The 18,895-nt window shown below is 26.7% G+C and overlaps 2 protein-coding genes across 2 annotated transcripts; one reads left to right on the forward strand and one right to left on the reverse strand.

Moving 5' to 3' along the window:
• The first annotated feature begins 7,555 nt into the window (after positions 1 to 7,555).
• Positions 7,556 to 8,521, forward strand: LOC107167567 (uncharacterized). The gene has a single exon (XM_015516683.1). It carries the CDS (start codon positions 7,556 to 7,558, stop codon positions 8,519 to 8,521), a length of 966 nt encoding a protein of 321 aa, XP_015372169.1.
• A 1,683-nt stretch (positions 8,522 to 10,204) lies between these two features.
• Positions 10,205 to 12,080, reverse strand: LOC149059786 (uncharacterized). Its single transcript, XM_089217586.1, has one exon. It carries the CDS (start codon positions 11,739 to 11,741, stop codon positions 10,269 to 10,271), a length of 1,473 nt encoding a protein of 490 aa, XP_089073712.1. The 5' UTR covers positions 11,742 to 12,080; the 3' UTR covers positions 10,205 to 10,268.
• Positions 12,081 to 18,895: the final 6,815 nt, after the last annotated feature.

Below are 18,895 nucleotides of genomic sequence, written 5' to 3' on the forward strand. Positions count from 1 at the left end.
AATCGACTGACATTATAACATAATAAATACTCATCATACAACGCTATTTTATTTTATGTAAACTTTTAACTTAAATATTATATCTATATTACTAATTATGTATCATAGTCATTACATGGCAGTTACAGTTGAGCGGTATCTTATTTTATTTCTAAAATCCTTCCTATTATCTCAAATTGATGTGTTTAAAATGCAACTACCCCGTTAAATAATGTACAGTGTGTTTCGAATTTTACGTGACAGCAGTTTTCAGCATGACATATTTAAATTAGGAAAAAATGTTCCATGTAAAAACCTTTTTGAATCATATAATCAAAATTAATTTAATTTTAAATATTTTTTTTATTAATTAGAATGGTTCTATATTTTTGAAATATGAAACCTATGTGATATTTAATGCTTCGAAATATAATAACTGACTTATTAATTATAACTATCTAAATTATCAGTAATTTAATTCCTTATTATTAACATATTTAAACTATACCATGGTATTATATTACAAAATATTAATGATAGCATGAAGTTGAAAGAATATTTCATCTAATATTGAGCTATATTCGTCAATAGACATATGGGATTTTCGATTTTTATTATATATAGGTATCATATTAATGTTAATTGTATACTATTAATATATACTTGATAACATATACAATTTATTTTGACTAGTTTTAAGATGTTTACAAACATTTTAAATTTTTTTATTTATTTTTTATATAGATCACAATTCAATTTTATTCATTGTGCCAAAAACTTGATAATTACATTGCTTCTCGTAGTTTTACAATATTAGTTTAAAATATTATAAATGCATAGTGCTAATACATTCCCAATGAAATATTTTTGAAGCATTTAAAGTTAAAATATTGGCAACATTATTCTGTAGTATTTATAAAATGCTCAATTTTTATAGCTTAGAATTGAAAATTTAAAACGAGGTTTCAGATTAGTATAATAGTGTTCATTTGAAATTAAAAATCCTAAAATATCTGTAAACATAGTTTTTTTTATAATTTGGACAAAATCACATATAAAACCCAAGAATAATAATTTTAGTTTAGTTGTTGTAATTTATGAATACTTTAAACTTTTAGTCTTTAGAGTAGGTGTACGAGTATTATTATATTTTCTTTTATACAATAACTGAATATCACTGAATTCATTACATAATGAATAAGTCATAAATAAAACATATAACAGGAACTCTAACTCTAAAGGTACTTACTCTCAATTTCAGAGGCGGCTTGATCATGCATTTTGTGGTTCACTGAACCACCAAAATGTTTGGGGTGGTTGTCATTTTAATAGACGGGTAGGTACTTGGTCTTGGTAACCGGTGGTAATATGAAAAATGGTAATTTGATAGCCATGTCAATGTTAGCAACAATGAACAAATAAATACAATCATTAAAGACTGAATAACATAGATTAACAATTAACTTATAAACAGCTCTATAAATTATGACGAAAATAAAGTCACGTTTTGTAAGCAATAATAGGATATTATTTGATTATGTGCAAATCGCAATTAATCCTATGTTAGAATTATCATTATTATCGAATTTCTTTCTAATTCAGGACATTTTTATATTATAGGCAAATTCTAAAAATTATTTTATTGATGATAATATTACTATATAGGTAATATTATAATATATATTATATATTGTTTAAATTTTAACTGACTTTGGTTTAAACCAAAAAAAAAATAATTATAATTATTATATATCGGAATTACTAGTAAAGTACCTAGTAACTAATAAAGTAATAATCCGAATCCCGTTTATCAAATACCCAACTACCAACGTTTCGGCCGTTTCACTGATTCGCGATAAAATGAATAACGAAATCGTATTTCAATAGTTCAACTATCATTAATAACAATACTATAGAATTTATAATCAAGATTAAATATAAATGGGAATATATAATGAATAGTCATATTACTATATCAGTGAGATAAAAATAGAATTTCGTGCAGAGCATCGGCTGAAAATGTATGTGTGTGTGTGTATGTATGTTGTCGTATGATTTATTGATTTACAAAAATACTATAAAATATATACAAATAGTATAACATGATATGAATTTAACAATTATTATCGTTACTGTTTAATCCTGCTTTTCCTATTTTCTGTAATTCAGTCACTTGTCAGGCGATGTGCCGTTGTGGACGTTATTTTAGTGAATACTGAATTGTTAAAATTATTTTACTACGGTCCGCAATACTGTTGGTTCATTTTGTAATATCTTTAATATGAAGTGCTCACATTGTGGACGTGAACGGGATTTAAAAAAAATTAACTCCACAAACTGGAATCGGCATGTTAATTCATGCAAAATGAAATTTAAAGGGGCTAATAAAAGCTTGGACACATTAAATTTTTTTATTAAAACAAATAAACCTTGTACCTCAGGTAAGTGTCTAATTTATAATTTTAATTTTTTTTTAAATATTTAAATTTTAGTTTACAAATTTTCTGAATGACTGAGATAAATTCTATTTTTCTAGTACTTACCTATTTAATTTAGTTAATAAAAATGTATTAACCTTAACCATAGTTAAATTATGTACTTAATTTAGAATTATGTTAAGAACATAAAGACCATAAAGTAAATTAATAATTTTTATTTACTAAATTATATGGTCACTTAAAAATCAAATCAAAATTTTTCTCATTTATTATTAAATTTATGAATATCAAAATATGTATTCTAAAATAGGTACCTTACATGAAATATGGTTTACGTATAAAGGTATTTATTCACATACCTAATGGTACCTAATGGCTTATGACCTAATATTTTTTTTTTTTTTTTTTTTTTATAATGCCCTGGGTCTTTATTATTTAAACGACCCAAAGGTCTTTATAAATATGTTTGACAATTACACACATTTTACATACTTGACATAAAATATATATGTATATTACACGTTGATGGAGTCACTTCCAATGAAGTGTCTCCTGCCTTAATCTAAAATCTTAAACTAAGTCGTATGGTTTCAGACGCTTAAGACTGGTCCTAAGTGCAATATTTTGCCAGCGTTGTATTACATCGATGTTAGACTTACTGGCACAACCCCACAATTGAATGCCAAATATCCAGATCGGTTTTATAATTGCTACATACAGTAGACGTTTGTTTTCTATGGTTAACTCGGAGTGAGGTCCGACTAACCAATAATGTTTTCGCATTTGTTCTTTAATCTGAATTTTTTTCTGACGGACGTGGTGTTTCCAGTTTAGATGAGAGTCAAGGTGCATTCCAAGATATTTTGCTGAATTTTTTTGTGACCTAATATAACTATATTTATTATTCATAAATAATAACAATTTGTAACCGTTATATATAGTGTGGCTAAAAGAACCAGATCCCGATAGCTGTATGGAAGTTGAATATTCAAATGTAGATAACCAAGATCAGGGAAACCGAATTTACCAACTATACTGAGTTCTGACAAAACAAGTATGCAACTGTGAATGTTTTTTTCCTATAATTTTAAATTAATGTCAATAAGTTATTAAGATCTTTAATCATCTAATAAACTATTACTTATAGTGTCCCTATTGAAACCGGATCCTAAAAGTTGTTTGGAACTAGAATGTCTTGTTGATAATATGGAAGAGGAGCCAGAGAGAAAGAATTTACTGGTTTTACCTAGCTTTGAAAAAGAACCTAGTATGATAATCTGTTTACTTGACAATATATTATATTTAATAATTTTGATAGTTAATGGTAATTTTAAATGTATTAGATGCAAGTAGCTGTGATGGAACTAAATATTTAAACACTTATGTAGGAGAAAAGAAGAAATTAAATTAATTTACGGTACTTTGTGTTCCTGACAAAACAGGTAGGTTTATAGTTATAGTGTTTATAAATTATATTCTATAATTTTATTGATATAACAGATCTTATTTTACAACCAGCTTTTGATGATGAAGATATTATTAAACTTGAAAAGTGCATTGCTTACCATAATACTAAATATGTAGAACTATTTAACGACTGTTTAAAACCAAAGCATCATTTCCTTACACACTATTGCAATATAATTAGACAAAGCGGTCCTTTAAAATATTTGTGGACTTATAACTTTGAATCCACACATCGTGAACTTAAATCATATACTAAAAATATAAACTCAAGAATTAACACTCCTCTGTCCATAGGTATTAAGTTCTGTTTAAACTTCACTGAGTTTATAACCAACTTCAATGTTATGGATTTAAAAAAATACAAACCATTATCCAAAGGGTATTCACTTTCTACATGTCAATATTATCAGGAAATTAAACATTTATTTTCTAATGAATTATTACTCAAGAATTCTTTATATTTCGATAAAATATCTTTCTGTGGTACTGAGTATAAAACTGATAATTTAATAACAACCTATGATGTTAATATACCACAAATTTTTTTTATCAAACAAATTGTTTGTGTGAACGATACAAATATTTATTTATTGTGTACACATATAGAAATAATATCATACAGAAGACATTTTGCTTCTTACAAAATAAATGCATCTGCTAATAATGCCAATTATATTTTAAAAAATATTAATGAGTTCAATAGCCCCCCTATTCATATTTACACATTGCCTAATAATGAAAATGTTGTGAGGTTGAATAATTATTTTTAATTTTGTCATAAATTGTAGTTAAATACCGATTGTGTAATATGCTTATAAAAATAATTTCAACTTTTGTTTTATATTTATATGTACCTAAGTAATTTCAATGAAATTAACTTAGTAAAAAAAAACTTTGTTTGTCAAAAATATTTTGATTTTAAAAATGCCTATTTATACTGAAATGTTAACATTTATTACATTTAGATTCATGAATAAAAAATAATTATTTAAATGTAAAAGTTATTGATTTTATTAAAATTTATATTTGTTTTTAGTATATGATTTATTTTATTAAATGAAACAATTTCCTAAATCTTTAAAAAGTCATCATTATTTTGAAGGAAAATTTACTTTTTTTTAGTAAATTAAATCTTTACTTCAAAAATAGTAAGTTTATACTTTAAAGGTAATAGTATTGATCTTATAACAATTAATGTTTGTTTTTACTATATGATTTCTTAAATTTAAAGAAACAATTTCTTAAATCTTTAAAAAATAATCATTACTTTGAAGGAAAATTTCCTTTTTTTTAGTAAATTAAATCTTTAGTTTAAAGATAGTAAGTTTATACTTTAAAGGTAATAGTATTAATGTTATTGCAATTAATATTTGTTTCTATTATATGATTACTTATAATGAAAGAAATATTTTTTTTAAACTATATAAAGTCATAATTAATTTAATGGAAAATTTACTTTTTCTAAGAATTCTCAGATTCATTAATTTAATTTAATCAATTGCCTAAAGATAATGAATTGACTTCATTGGATCAAAATCATACCCGTTTTTCATTGATATAACATACTTTTTTCATTAATTAAATGCCATTTTTTTCTGAGTGTACTATTCTTATTACTTTATTTTAGTTTAAGTTTTAGCATTGATTGTTTTAGCAAATGTTGTGTCCACTACTCAGCCGCATTGAGTATTTAGTTTATTTAGTTATTTTATATTTAAAATTGTTTATTAGTTATATTGAACATTGAATATTGTAATTATTAATTGTACTTACGATGTTTATTCTTTTTATTATTTATAAACTAAACATGTATATAATTTTTGTACATCATCATTCTAAGTACACTTAATCAATTACAATTGTAATACATACGATCCCTTACACATAATATAATATAGTTTGTATACGAAAACGTTAAAGTATAAGTTGGATACAACAATGATCATTACATAGCCTACGTTAAAAGAGCAAGTGATGGGAAACCCACAATGATTTAGTAGCCAAGATAAAAATTAATTCATCAACTATAAAAATTCGACTTTATGTATTGATGTATGTTAAGTTATAATCGTACGTCATTGTTATAATTATATTATTAAAGTAGTATAGTATAAGGTATATACTATAAGGTACTATAAGGAAAAAAAATGATATTCTTACTTTATTTTAGTTTAGTTTTAGCATTGATTTTGAAATTTTGTATCTGCTGATCAGAAGCATTAAATATTGAGTTTATATAGTTGTTTTATATTGAAAATTGTTGATTAGTTATTGAACATTGAATATTGTAATTATTAATTTTATTGTACTTACGATTTTTATTCTTTTTACTATATATTTTGCTTAATCTATTTAAACATAAAACGAAATTTTGTTACTTATTACATAAATATTTTACATATACCTACTACGTAATATTAAAAATATTATTATTCATAACCTTACCGAATGTAACCTAACTGTATTATTCGCAGCATAATTTCAGTGAGTTATTAAGTCGTTTAATGTCTCAATAAATGTATACAGTAGTAGAATATTTTATTTTCCATATGAATACATATTTAAATGTCAAACAAAATTTCATTTATGAGAAATTAAAATATAATATATATATCAAAGTATATGCAATTTTTTAATATTATTTAACATTTTTTTTACATAATACTTATAATAAGAAACATCAAGTGTATTATTCAGTCTTAATTTCTGTAAAAAACATGAACTAACAAATTTCGAAAACTAGGTTCAAATTAGTTCCAAATTATTGTTGAAGTTTCGAGGTCGATACGAAAATATGGGGGTCTGCCCCCTCCCAAAAAATAAATATTTCCTGGGGAAAGTTAGAAGTTCCAAATTCCGTAAACTAGGTTTCAACTAGTTCCAAATTAGTTCCAAAATATTGGTGAAGGTTTGAGGATGATATGACAAAGTGGGGGGGCTGCGTGAAGTTGACCCCCCCAACTGAAAAAATTTTTTCCCAGGAAATGTATGAGGTTCCAAATTTCGAAAACTAGGTTCCAATTAGTTCCGAAATATTGGTGAAGGTTCGAGGTTGATACGACAATGTGGGGGGGGCAACTTCACGCACGTCAAACGATGGGCTTATAAAAGAGCGATTAATTTGTGTTAATGAAACAGTAGATTCAACTGGAAATGGGATGTATGAGTTATTTTGTAAAGTATGTGACAAATATAATTTAAATTGGAGGCATTATCTGATTGGACAAGCTTATGATGGGGCATCTAATATGCAAGGAGCTGTAAAAGGATTACGCTCATTAATACAAAATGAAAATAAAAGTGCACTAAATGTATGGTGTAGTGTACATTGCTTAAATTTAGCTGTTGTTGATTGTTGTGAAGCAACTGAATGTGCTCAAGACTTTTTTGGTACAATTAGTAGTTTGGTAACATTTTTAGGTGCCAGAAAGAGAACCGTAACATATGTAGAGTTTCAAAAACAATTATATAAAAACCAACATATTCGTAGGTTAAAAAGTTTTTCTGCTACGAGATGGACATACCATGACCATTCTTTAGAAGTTATACAAATGACTTATAAATCAATTATTTTAACATTAAAAAAATTAGCCTTGAAGAAACTGACAAAAAAAACACATTTAGCTAATAGTTTTTTAAAACAACTTAATTCTTTTAAATTTGTTCTTACAATGCATATGATGCGCAATATATTCTCAATTACTACACCTTTATCAAATTATTTACAAAATCCTACCATCGATTTCATTCAAGCAATACATTTAATTAAAGTGACTCGACAAAAAATACAAGATTTACGAGCAATGAAAACTGAATCTGTATATGAGAACCTATTTACAGAAACAAAATTATTTTGTGAAGCACAAGACTTAGAGGAACATGATTTAGCAGAGGTGCGTACATCTCGCAAGAAAAACATGAGTGGAGAAATAAGTAGTGATGAAAGAATAACTTCAGCAAATTACCGCTATGTATGTGAAGTTTATAGATGTTCATTGGATGTAATTTTATCTAAACTAGATGATAGATTTAGTGGTTCTGAAAATATCTTCAAAGAATTTTCATTACTACTACCTGAATGCTTAGAGTTAAACAAAGTCTCCCCAAATAAATTTGATTACTTGGTAAACTGGTTGTCTGCAGATAGAATTAACAAAATTGGTTTAAATGTAGAATATTATGAATTATTTGCTTCTAATTATAAAAACTTTATGAATAGTGCTACAGCAAATGACATAAAAATGCAATCTAAACATTCTAAACATACAATTAATACAAATGATTTAAGTGATCAAAATGATACTGACAGTGATGATTCCAAAGAAACAATACATGTTACTACCATTTACTCTGCACTGTGTAAAATGGGAATGGTGTCAGCTTTTCCAAATTTATTCATGGCTTATAAGGGAATTTGTACTTTGCCGCCAACATCAGCAACTACAGAACAATGTTTTTCCAAGCTTAAACTCATTAAAACAAAATTACGCTCTACTGTTGGAGAAAAAAGGTTGGATAATTTAATGTTAATTTCTTGTACCCCTGATATAGAAGTATCAATTGAAGATGTTATTAATAAATTTGCTTCAACTTCCAGTGTTTTGCAAAAAGCATTAATGTGTATTGTTAACACTTAAAAAATGATGTAAGTATATTGACTTTCATTAATTGAATTAAAATGTTTTAATAAAAAAAAAATGTTAAGTATATACCTACCTACTTATTAAAGAAAACAATGAAATACAATGCCCCATGTTTAACTTAAAGTTAATTAATCATGCAACATGCTGTCCACTAGAATACTAAATTAAACTAATTTTATCTTATATCTTTAGGTTTGTAATATCAAGTTGTTTACTTGGTTATTTAGAATTCGGTACTTAATATATCAATTATCAAAATTATAAAATTTTAGTATAAATAATGATAATAAAAAAAAAAAAATGATAAAATTAAGTAAGGTTTTGCAGTGTGACTTTTTGGTGGGTGGGTGGGTGGTTTTAACTATTCTTGAACCACCAACTGAAAAATTTCAAACCGCCTCTGCTCAATTTGCACTATTATTTAAGTTATTATAGATGCTTATTCATGTTGTCTAGATCACCATAATATCAGAATTTATGATTTTCTATAATTATTAGGTATTTTTAGTTATTATGTTCTATACTTCTATAGGTATTATCCTATTATCATGGGCGTTTTCACATAGGATGGAAGAGAAATGCAAAAATATATAAGGGTGCTTCTGATATAAAAACTTTATTTGATTTTTACTTTTTTGTCTTTTTGTATTTCCTTAATTTTTTTTTGTTGTCAATCTGTTTTGTTTTATTTATAAACATAGTACTACTACTTAAAAAAAATTTAAGTATTTTCTAACCTAAATTTAAAAGGGTTAAATTGTAAATAAACAAATATTTAAGTTATTTCTGGCATCTTAAATTTGATTTTTGTTTGTCATGATAACCCAGGAAGTTCCAATCTGAATACTATGCTAATTTTATTGATTTAATTATTAATGTATATTACTGCATGTATTAATGAAGTATGAACTTAATATTATTTACCTTATGTACCTATGTTATTTAGTAAACAACAATTAAACTACTTAAAATTTTAATTTTTTTACTGTAGAATTTAAATTTAAAACTCATTATGTCAACAAACAGAAACTCTACACCTAGGAATGTAATGGCGTTGATATCAGAAGAAACTACCTATAATTTTGGACTTATTGTACCCTTCTCAGTACCTGATCCTCAATGTTCAATTTGTCTTGATAATTTTCACAATAAATGTCATACAAATGTATGTGAGCATCCATTCTGCTATGAATGTTTAAAAAGATGATCTACTGTAAGTTTAAGCGCTAAGATTATGTTTATATCGTTTAAAAAATAATTTAAATATAATTTGATATAAGTATATACACAGTTTTTGTTAGAATACATCGGTAATGTTTTGTTTTTTAATTGTATGTAAGTATGAAAGTTTAGTAAATTTTTTTGTTAAGCCATTTACTTTAATTATCACCATCATTTATTTGAATGTTTTCTAAGTAATTTAAATTTTTACAAATGGATTAACACAAATTTTAAAAATAAGATGACTGAACTTCAATTTAAATTCAGAAAAATATAATTTTTGTCATCTGAAATCTTTAATAATTACTAGGGCCCGGAAGTTCATGCACAAAAAACTATCAAAATATGCATGCAAATATGCGCTCAAGATCAATAAAATATGCGCTAAATATGCATTTAAAAAAAAAAAAAACATCAAGTTATTTTCGTTTTTGGTAAAAAAAAAAATAATTAAAATATGGGAAAAAACAAGCACAATTTATTTATTAATTAATATGGTATATATTATGTTATATTTACTTTAGGAATTACAATTTACAACCAGTGACTTTGACAGGTTTTCAAATACAAATGAACGGCGATTATCAGCCAACATATTTTTGTAAAGAGAAAAGCTCCGTTCTACATCAACAGAAGAAATTGGAGCATACTTGAAATGTATGAAATCTGAAATTTGAAGATCCTCTGGAAGGCCATCTGTTGTTGTTTCTTCTCCTGACATGACTTTTGAAATTGTTGACAGTATCTTAAACCCCTCGTTTTTCTCAATAACTTGTTCCAATTTATTGTAAATTATAACGCCTTTTGGAACTTTAATTTCTTTTAATTTTTTTATGACATTATTTACAATTTGAATTTCTTCAACTAAGGGTGTTCCTCGAGTTTCTAAACTGTTAATGGCTGATATTAAGAAACCATAATTTGTGTGAATAAAAATTAAATTTGATTGAACATTTTTATCACATATTATTTGTTTTACTTTTTCAATTGCCACGGCATCATCAGCATCAAGCATATTAACAACTTTTTTTATAGTTTTAAAATGCTCACAATAATACATAGCCGCTTTCAACCAGGTACCCCAGCGCGTTATAATTGGTGAAGGTGGCAATGGCGTATCAGCGGCTTCTCGTCGAAATAATTCGATGCGAGCTGGTGCTTTCAAAAATACTTTTTTCATGTTGGATATAAGTTCATCGACTTTAGGGAATTCTGCTCGAATTTTCTCACATACTCGGTGAAGACCGTGGGCCAGACAGGTTACATGTATCATTTTGGAGTAAAAGGCCTGTATGGATTTTGCAGCTTTCACCATATACGGTGCTGCATCGCTAACAAACAAAATAACGTCGTCATGTTGTATTCCTTTCGGCCATAATGAAAAAAGTGCTTTGTCAAAAAGCTTACTAATTGTTGTATGGTTTGCTTTTTCCAGAACTTCAGAGGCAAGTAAAAAATGTTTACCAGGTTCATCTACTGGTAACGTGCCAATTATAACATTCGCAACATATCGCCCTTCTGAATCTGTCGTCTCATCAATCGACACCCAAATCTTTTTATTTTTCACCTCATTTCTTATCTCGTCCATCGTTTCTTGGTAGCAATCTTCGACGTAGGTTTTTCTTAGCGTAGATACGGAAGGAATGTCCTTATCCACATATTTTTCTAGAAATGATCGAAAATGTGTGTTGCTTAGTTTTTCCAACGGAATATTTGATTTTAACAATGCTTTGCATAAATCTTTGTTAAAATCAGATTTTCGTGATGATGGTGTCGTAATAAGCGGTTGCGTTGAACTATTTTTTTTAGCTTTGCGATTAACAGCTCGAGCATGTTTCTCAGTTTTTATATGCTGAGTTACGCAAAAACGTTTGTCACTGTTCACCTTTATTTCGCACATTTTACAAAATAAAACACCTCCATCGGATGCAAATATATTTTCACCAAACTCGGCCACATAACTACAAATTCGATTCGTTCCGACTTTTGGCATTTTAAAATTAATGGAAACTGATGTAAAACAAAAACAACACTATAGGACGATCGCACACGACTAACGGACTAAACCTTGTGCTCGGACTCTCACTATAATACGTTCTTGTATCGTGCTATCATGATAATCGCGACAGTCATTAAACCATTTTATTAATACTTGATATTTGAGAATATAACAATTGTCGATTATCGTTTCAATTCAATTTAGCTAGAAGTATAGGCTAAGTACTGGCTTATCGTTATCGCCTATCATGAATTATCGCATGAACTTCCGGGCCCTAGTAATTACATAATATTAAATTAAAGTACGACCTGTATAATTTTAAATAGGTTTTTATACTCAAAGTCCGAAATTTCTATAAAATATTAATGAAAAAAAAAATATCAAAGGTAAAATGCAATAAAATGCAATTTTTTTTTAAAATATGCATATTATGTAAAAAACCTCAAAATATGCGAAAATATGCAAACTAAAATTTCATTTTTGAACTCATCAGGTTGTGATTCAAATTTGTAGCTCATCCAGCAACTTTTTGATGCACTCATTAAAAACATGCAAATGCATGAACTTCCGGGCCCTAATAATTACAATTGAAAAAATCTAGCATGATTTATTTATTTTTGTACTTAGTGTGTATACTGTATAATATAATAATTAATTTGATTAATTTAAATTAATTTAAAAAGTCTTAATCATAATGTTAATATTTTCATATGTTTATTGTTTAGATTGCACACCTTTGTCCATTATGTAAGATGAATTTCAGCCACATTCATCATTCGTTTGATGATCTTGGATCCTTTGAGACATTTAGTATTCCTATAATACTACTGGTCAATATAGAGCCGTAAGAATCAAATTATTTTAAAACATTGGTATACGTATGATGTTTATATTTACAATAGGTATTTTTTATTTACCTTTGTTTTTCTAGAGCATTGGAACATTACTTAACTACATTTGTTGATGGGTAAGATACAAATGATAAAATGATGACCTATACTCTATTCAAAATGAGACCAATGTCTGTACTTCAGCTGGGTTTTGTTCGAAAACCAGGTTTCTCAATATTTTTCATTTACGCACGCCACTTCTTAACTTAACTTAAATGACTTCTCTCCACTAATTAACATACTCTAAAATCTCAATTTATCATATATTTTCACACAAGATAGATAGGAAATTATTAAGAAAGTTTGATAATGGATTTTGGAAAATAACTAAAAATACAAGCATGTCTGAAAGCTAAAATGCTAGAGTGTATTGAGGGCAAAGTATAAGCTAATTCATTAAGTACTAATCGATAAATCTAACGAAATAAGGATAAGAGAAAACCCTCGTCAGCGATGGCTCGATAGAGTAAACAAAGATTTAGAAAACTTGGAAACAACAAAAATTGAAGATATGAATGATCAGGATCTGTGGGTTACGTGGTAAAAGAGGCAAAAGGCCTTTATGGCCTGTAAGCAAAGAAAAACAATGGACAATTTGGAAATATTTATTTATTTTAATCAGCATGTGCCAAACAATTTATATTTAAAAACATTTCAACTTACAGTTTAATTTTGATGAGATCCTTAAGGCTTGTTTTCTAGCACTTAATTTTTAGAGATATGGCTTTTTCTGGTTGATAAATTTTGTCCAAAAGCACTGATCTCGCATGTTGCCTCAGTTTGACTGCAACAACAAAAACTGATCACCACCAATAGGGTATGGTCTCATTTAGAACAGAGTATAACAATTATTAATTATAGAGTAAACATCTGTTTACTATTATTTGATATTAAATTTGGAATGAAAAGTATCAACAGTTTATATTATTTACATTTGTTTAATAATATATCAAATTACCTACTTACCATAAAAATCCCTACCTAGTATCTGTACCTTACACTCTTTCAGGATAAGAGTAGGTCTACCAGGTGTCAGACGATAGCACACACCGAGTTTGAGCTTGTTTGGCTTGTAACTTGCAGCATACCTTTATCACCCATCAATCGTGTAAAGTAAACATTCATAAACTGTTGTAATTTTATTCTGAATTGAGTATAGAAGCAAAATTCATTTTTATTTTATTAAACATATCAATATGGATGTGGCTAATTAACTATATATTACACATTTAAATGTTTTGAAGGGCGTCTTATAATGTGTTTGAGCAAATATGATTTAAATGTTTTATTATAGCTAATCAAATTTGTATTATGTGCTAGATTATATTGACAAATATGTAAAGATTTATTTAATGTTATATGATTGTAAAATTTATCAACGAATCAACAAGTATTAGGTACCTAATTAAGTAATTGTTATTGACTATTGGGAACAAAAAGTCATAACATTATTGTTATTAGTTATTAATTATTATGTGAAGTTTACCAAAAATCTACTCATCACACCTAAATACTTCTACAGCAACAACTGTGTTAAAACAAATTAAATTGTATTTAAGTATAATACCTATTTAATATATACTAAATACCGACAACATGACATTTTTCAAAAAGTTTGCAAGAATATTTACAATTTACATGCTAGGTGAAATTTGGATTATATAAAGCGTATGACATATTTATTACCTATGTATTGAAATTCTTATACAAAAAATTTTAAATACAATTTTAATGTATTGGTAATTGTTATAAAATATTTAAAATTTTTAATTATAAAAGTGAAATTCACGGATTATTCCAAGTCTCTTAAAACGAGAGGGACAGTGGCGCCGAAAGCGGTGGTCAAGTATGGCAAGTGCCATACTTAATTATGGGGTGGGTGGTACTACCCAGATGCGAGATGCCTGTTGGAAAATTTAGATATTTGTTGAATAAATTATGAGGTTATAAAAATGTTTGTCAATCATTTAAATATTTAATATATATTATTCAATAGACATTAGATAGTCAAAGATTGATAAAATACTGATTAGCCTACTGTCTAGGTACCACGGTATATGACAGCTATTTAGGAACTTTGTGCATTCAATAAGCATAGGTTGCAAGCCTGCAACAGCAAAATACAATATTATTGTAGAAATTCTATTTATGTTTCATATTATTAATTGGCAAATGGCAATATTGTCTTATTGAGTAATCACTAATCGTTCTTGTTAAATAGACATTTTAAACTTATGTATGCATAGTTTATTCCGTTTTGGTAAAAAGTCCTGGCCAATATTGTGTTTAAATATTATTATAATTACCTATAAAATATAAAAATGTCAAATACAAACTGTGAGTTTTGTGGAAAAGTTCGTTCTAATATCAATTGGACAAATTGGAAAAGGCATATAAATGCTTGTGCAAAAAAAAAGTTAAAACCCAATACTAAAATGTCTGAAACAATACTGAAGAATTCAGAAACGCCATATAGTCGACAAGAAAAAAAAATTTCTATGTACTTCAAAACAAACGTAAAAGTAAGTATAAAATAGTTATCATATTTTAAAGTAGTAATGTACATGCATATTCAGGTATGTATTAATGACTAATGTTTAGTATCTTTTATTAGTATCTATAGTATTTTATAATTATACAATTTACATATTATTATGTATTACTTATTTAATTTATATTTTATATGGGTAATTTCTAGTTAGGTATTTTATTAGTTTAAAAAAATTACTTATGTCTGTACTGGTATCAAATAGGAATATTTACCAACCTGTTTCTTACTATACTAAAATTTACCCTATTATATATTTTTAACGGCTGTAGTCCCTTTAACTATTATTTTATTAATTGTACATAGCTATAAAATAATATATACCTAGTTAAGTAATAATTATCATTAATAAATTATAGATAGCAACAAGATTTCATGGTGCATTGTTAAGAGCAATTATAAGTTATAACAATTAAAAATATATTAAATCCAATTTTTTTTAAAAATAAAACTAACTAATAATTTAGATTTTAGTTAACTTAAAACTATTAAACTATTAATAGGTAACCAAAATTAATATGTGTTAAAAGTTATTTAATTATTAAGGTTCCTAAAATTAAAAAAATGATTATATATTCAAAAGGTTATTTTGCATGAAATTGCTGTTGAGACAAACATAAATTATAGGTACTGATAAGTCATGATTAATTATTTATTTTTTATACCAACTAAGAACATGAGTAAAATCATGTGTACCATGTGTCCAAGTTTTTCTTGGGGAATATGTAAGTATAATTAATATTTCTGATATCTGATATGATTTAATATAGTTTGGCCAACCTTTCCTATGTATAGTATTTATTATTTAATTAAAAATGTTTGACCGTTTTAGATTCCTCAAGAAAATTTTGATTGTTTATTAAAAACAGATAAAGTCAAATGTGATATTGCTAAATTGTTATCGAATTCTACTATAGCTTGTGCTACTGATTTAGAAAATGATGTGAATGAAAATGAATACCAAGTAAATTAAATCCTTGTTAATTGTTTTATGTTACCTACAAATATAGGTAAAACTTTAATAGGTTTTTAATTTTAATTTTTTTTAGAATCTTGAAAATAATAATTTAATGTCAGTTGATGAAATTAGTAGAAATGAATCTGATTCATTAATAAATAATTATTCAACTAAAAATGTTAATTCTACTTCAATTACTTTAAATAATTGTCATGTAAGTTGGAGTTTTGTAAATTTTAAGCACTTATATAAAGTGTTACAAATTTAATTCTTAATCATGTCATTATTTTTTTTTTTTGTATCTTCTATTTCTATTTTAGAAAATAATCCTATTTTTAATGATGATATAGAATATAAAAATAAAATACAAAAATCTGTTTAGGTCTTTTAACAAATTTTTATACTACAAACTTCATAGTTGAGTCAAATTAGTGGTTAATTTTAGTTTTATAAAAACTGTATGTTATGGTAAAATAATACCTTTATATCCTTCATTTCCTCTGTGTATAATAAATAAAAAATATTTACACATTTCTAGATATCCCAATCAAATGTTAGTAATTTGATAGATATGGATAAAAACAATAGTGATGATGGGGATGTATCAGAAAAGTTATTGGCCACTTCTGAAATTAATGCTGATTTACCATCAACAAATGTAAATCAATATGCTATGCTAAATTAAAATCTTTTTTAAAATTTCATAAAAATAAAAGTATTATAATATTATGTATTTTTAGACTCAAGAAATCAATTTACTAACAAGATGTGAAAACATTGAAAAGAGTGATAATGGATCTCAATTTCTAGAGAATATTTCTGTCATTAATGTCATTGACGATTCAGTATCGACTATTTTAAATGAATATCAAGTATGTAATTTAATGTTAAGTTATGATTTATTTAATACTTTGCTTTTTTTATACCACTAACTTAAATTATGTTTGTTTGTTTATAGTTTGATACACATAGTGATGAATTAGAATCATTATCAAATTCATTTAAATGGAAAAATGACCCAAAATTTTTTTCAAAAATAGACCGTTATACTCCAGAGATGATAAATATGATTTTAAAATTGGGCCCATGTCAACCAAAAGCTACAGATTTACCAAATTCTCAATTTCCCAAAATTAACAACAGATGCTTTCACGAAGCTTGGTATTACAGAAAGTTACCAGATGGAACGATGATGCATAGAGATTGGTTAACTTATTCTCCTGGTATAAACCGAGTATTTTGCTTGCATTGTATGTTATTTGGAAAAAAAAGTAAGAAAGCCTGGGTATCAGATGGATTTTGTAAATTCCAAAATGAGTCTATATCCTTAATGGGACATGAGACTACTGATGCACATGTAGAAGCTTCACTTAAAGTAAAATTGAGAGAATTAACGTTACCATTAATACCATCAATAGTTGAAGAACAAAAGAAGCAAGTAGCACTTAATCGTGAAATAGTAGGGCAGTTGATAGAAATAACTAAATATCTGGGATACCACTCATTGGCTTTTCGAGGTCATCGAGAACAATGGTCGGATTTTAATAAAGGTAATTTTAAAGATTTAGTCGAGCTTTTGGCAAAGTATTCTCCAGCTATTTCAATTCATGTTTCAAATCTCAAAATAAGCAACAGAAAAGAACTTTCATTTATATCTTGGCAACGTCAAAATTTACTTATAAATGCTCTAGCACAAGAAATATTAGTTATTATTAAATTTGAGATCCAAAATGCTAAATTCTTTAGCATAAGTATAGATTCTACTTTTGATATTTCGAAAAGAGAACAAGTTTCATTTGTGATTCGTTATACAAAAGAAGAAAAAGTATTTGAAAGACTTATTTCCATCAAAGAATCAATATTCATTACTGGCCAAGCTCTTTTTGATCTGTTTATAAAAGTTATGGAGTACAATCATTTGGATTGGAAAAATTTTTTAGTTGGACAGTCTTATGATGGAGCGGCCAGCATGCAAGGTAAATACAACGGGCTACAGACTAAAATCAAAGAGGTAAATCCTCAAGCAATATTTGTTTGGTGTCATGCCCATAGACTTGATTTGATAATAACTTCTGCAGTTGGTTCATGTGCTAAAGCTGTTGATTTATTTGGAAATATGGAGAAACTATTTACTTTTATCAGTTGTAGTAAGAAGCGAATTTCCATGTATCGTGAAAAACAAAAAAAATTATATCCAAATGCACGTGTAAAGGCATTAAAAAAAGTTGCAACCACAAGATGGATGTCTCAAGCTTATGCTCTAACAACTGTGCTTGAAACACTGGATTCCATTTTAGAAACTTTAGAAGATATAAAAAGTTTAGAAGGACAGGTTGATTTTAAAACAGGTGCAGAATGTACAGGGTTACTTTGTTTTTTGCAGTCTTTTAATTTTTTATTGACAGCACATATTTTTAAAAAAGTATTTGATTTTATTGAACCTGTTAGTAGAGCTTTACAAGCTCATAATATTGATATACTATTGGCTATTGAACTAATAAAGAAAACAGAAAAAAATATTAAATGTTTGAGATCTAGTGACATGTTTTTCAATATTTATGAATCAGTAAAACAATTTGCCAAAGACAATAATTTTGAATTTGAACTGACCTTACCAACAAGAAGACTTAGACGAGTTCCACAACAGCCCGGTGAATTGTCTAACGATGAACAAATAAATGATCCTGTGATGGCTTATAAAGTAAACACATATTTTGTGATTATTGATAAAGTATTATCTGAACTTAATAAA

Source organism: Diuraphis noxia, unplaced genomic scaffold (genome assembly GCF_037042655.1).
Source record: "Diuraphis noxia isolate RWA-SAM2 unplaced genomic scaffold, SU_Dnox_SAM2 contig0001, whole genome shotgun sequence".
Classification (NCBI taxonomy): domain Eukaryota; kingdom Metazoa; phylum Arthropoda; class Insecta; order Hemiptera; family Aphididae; genus Diuraphis; species Diuraphis noxia.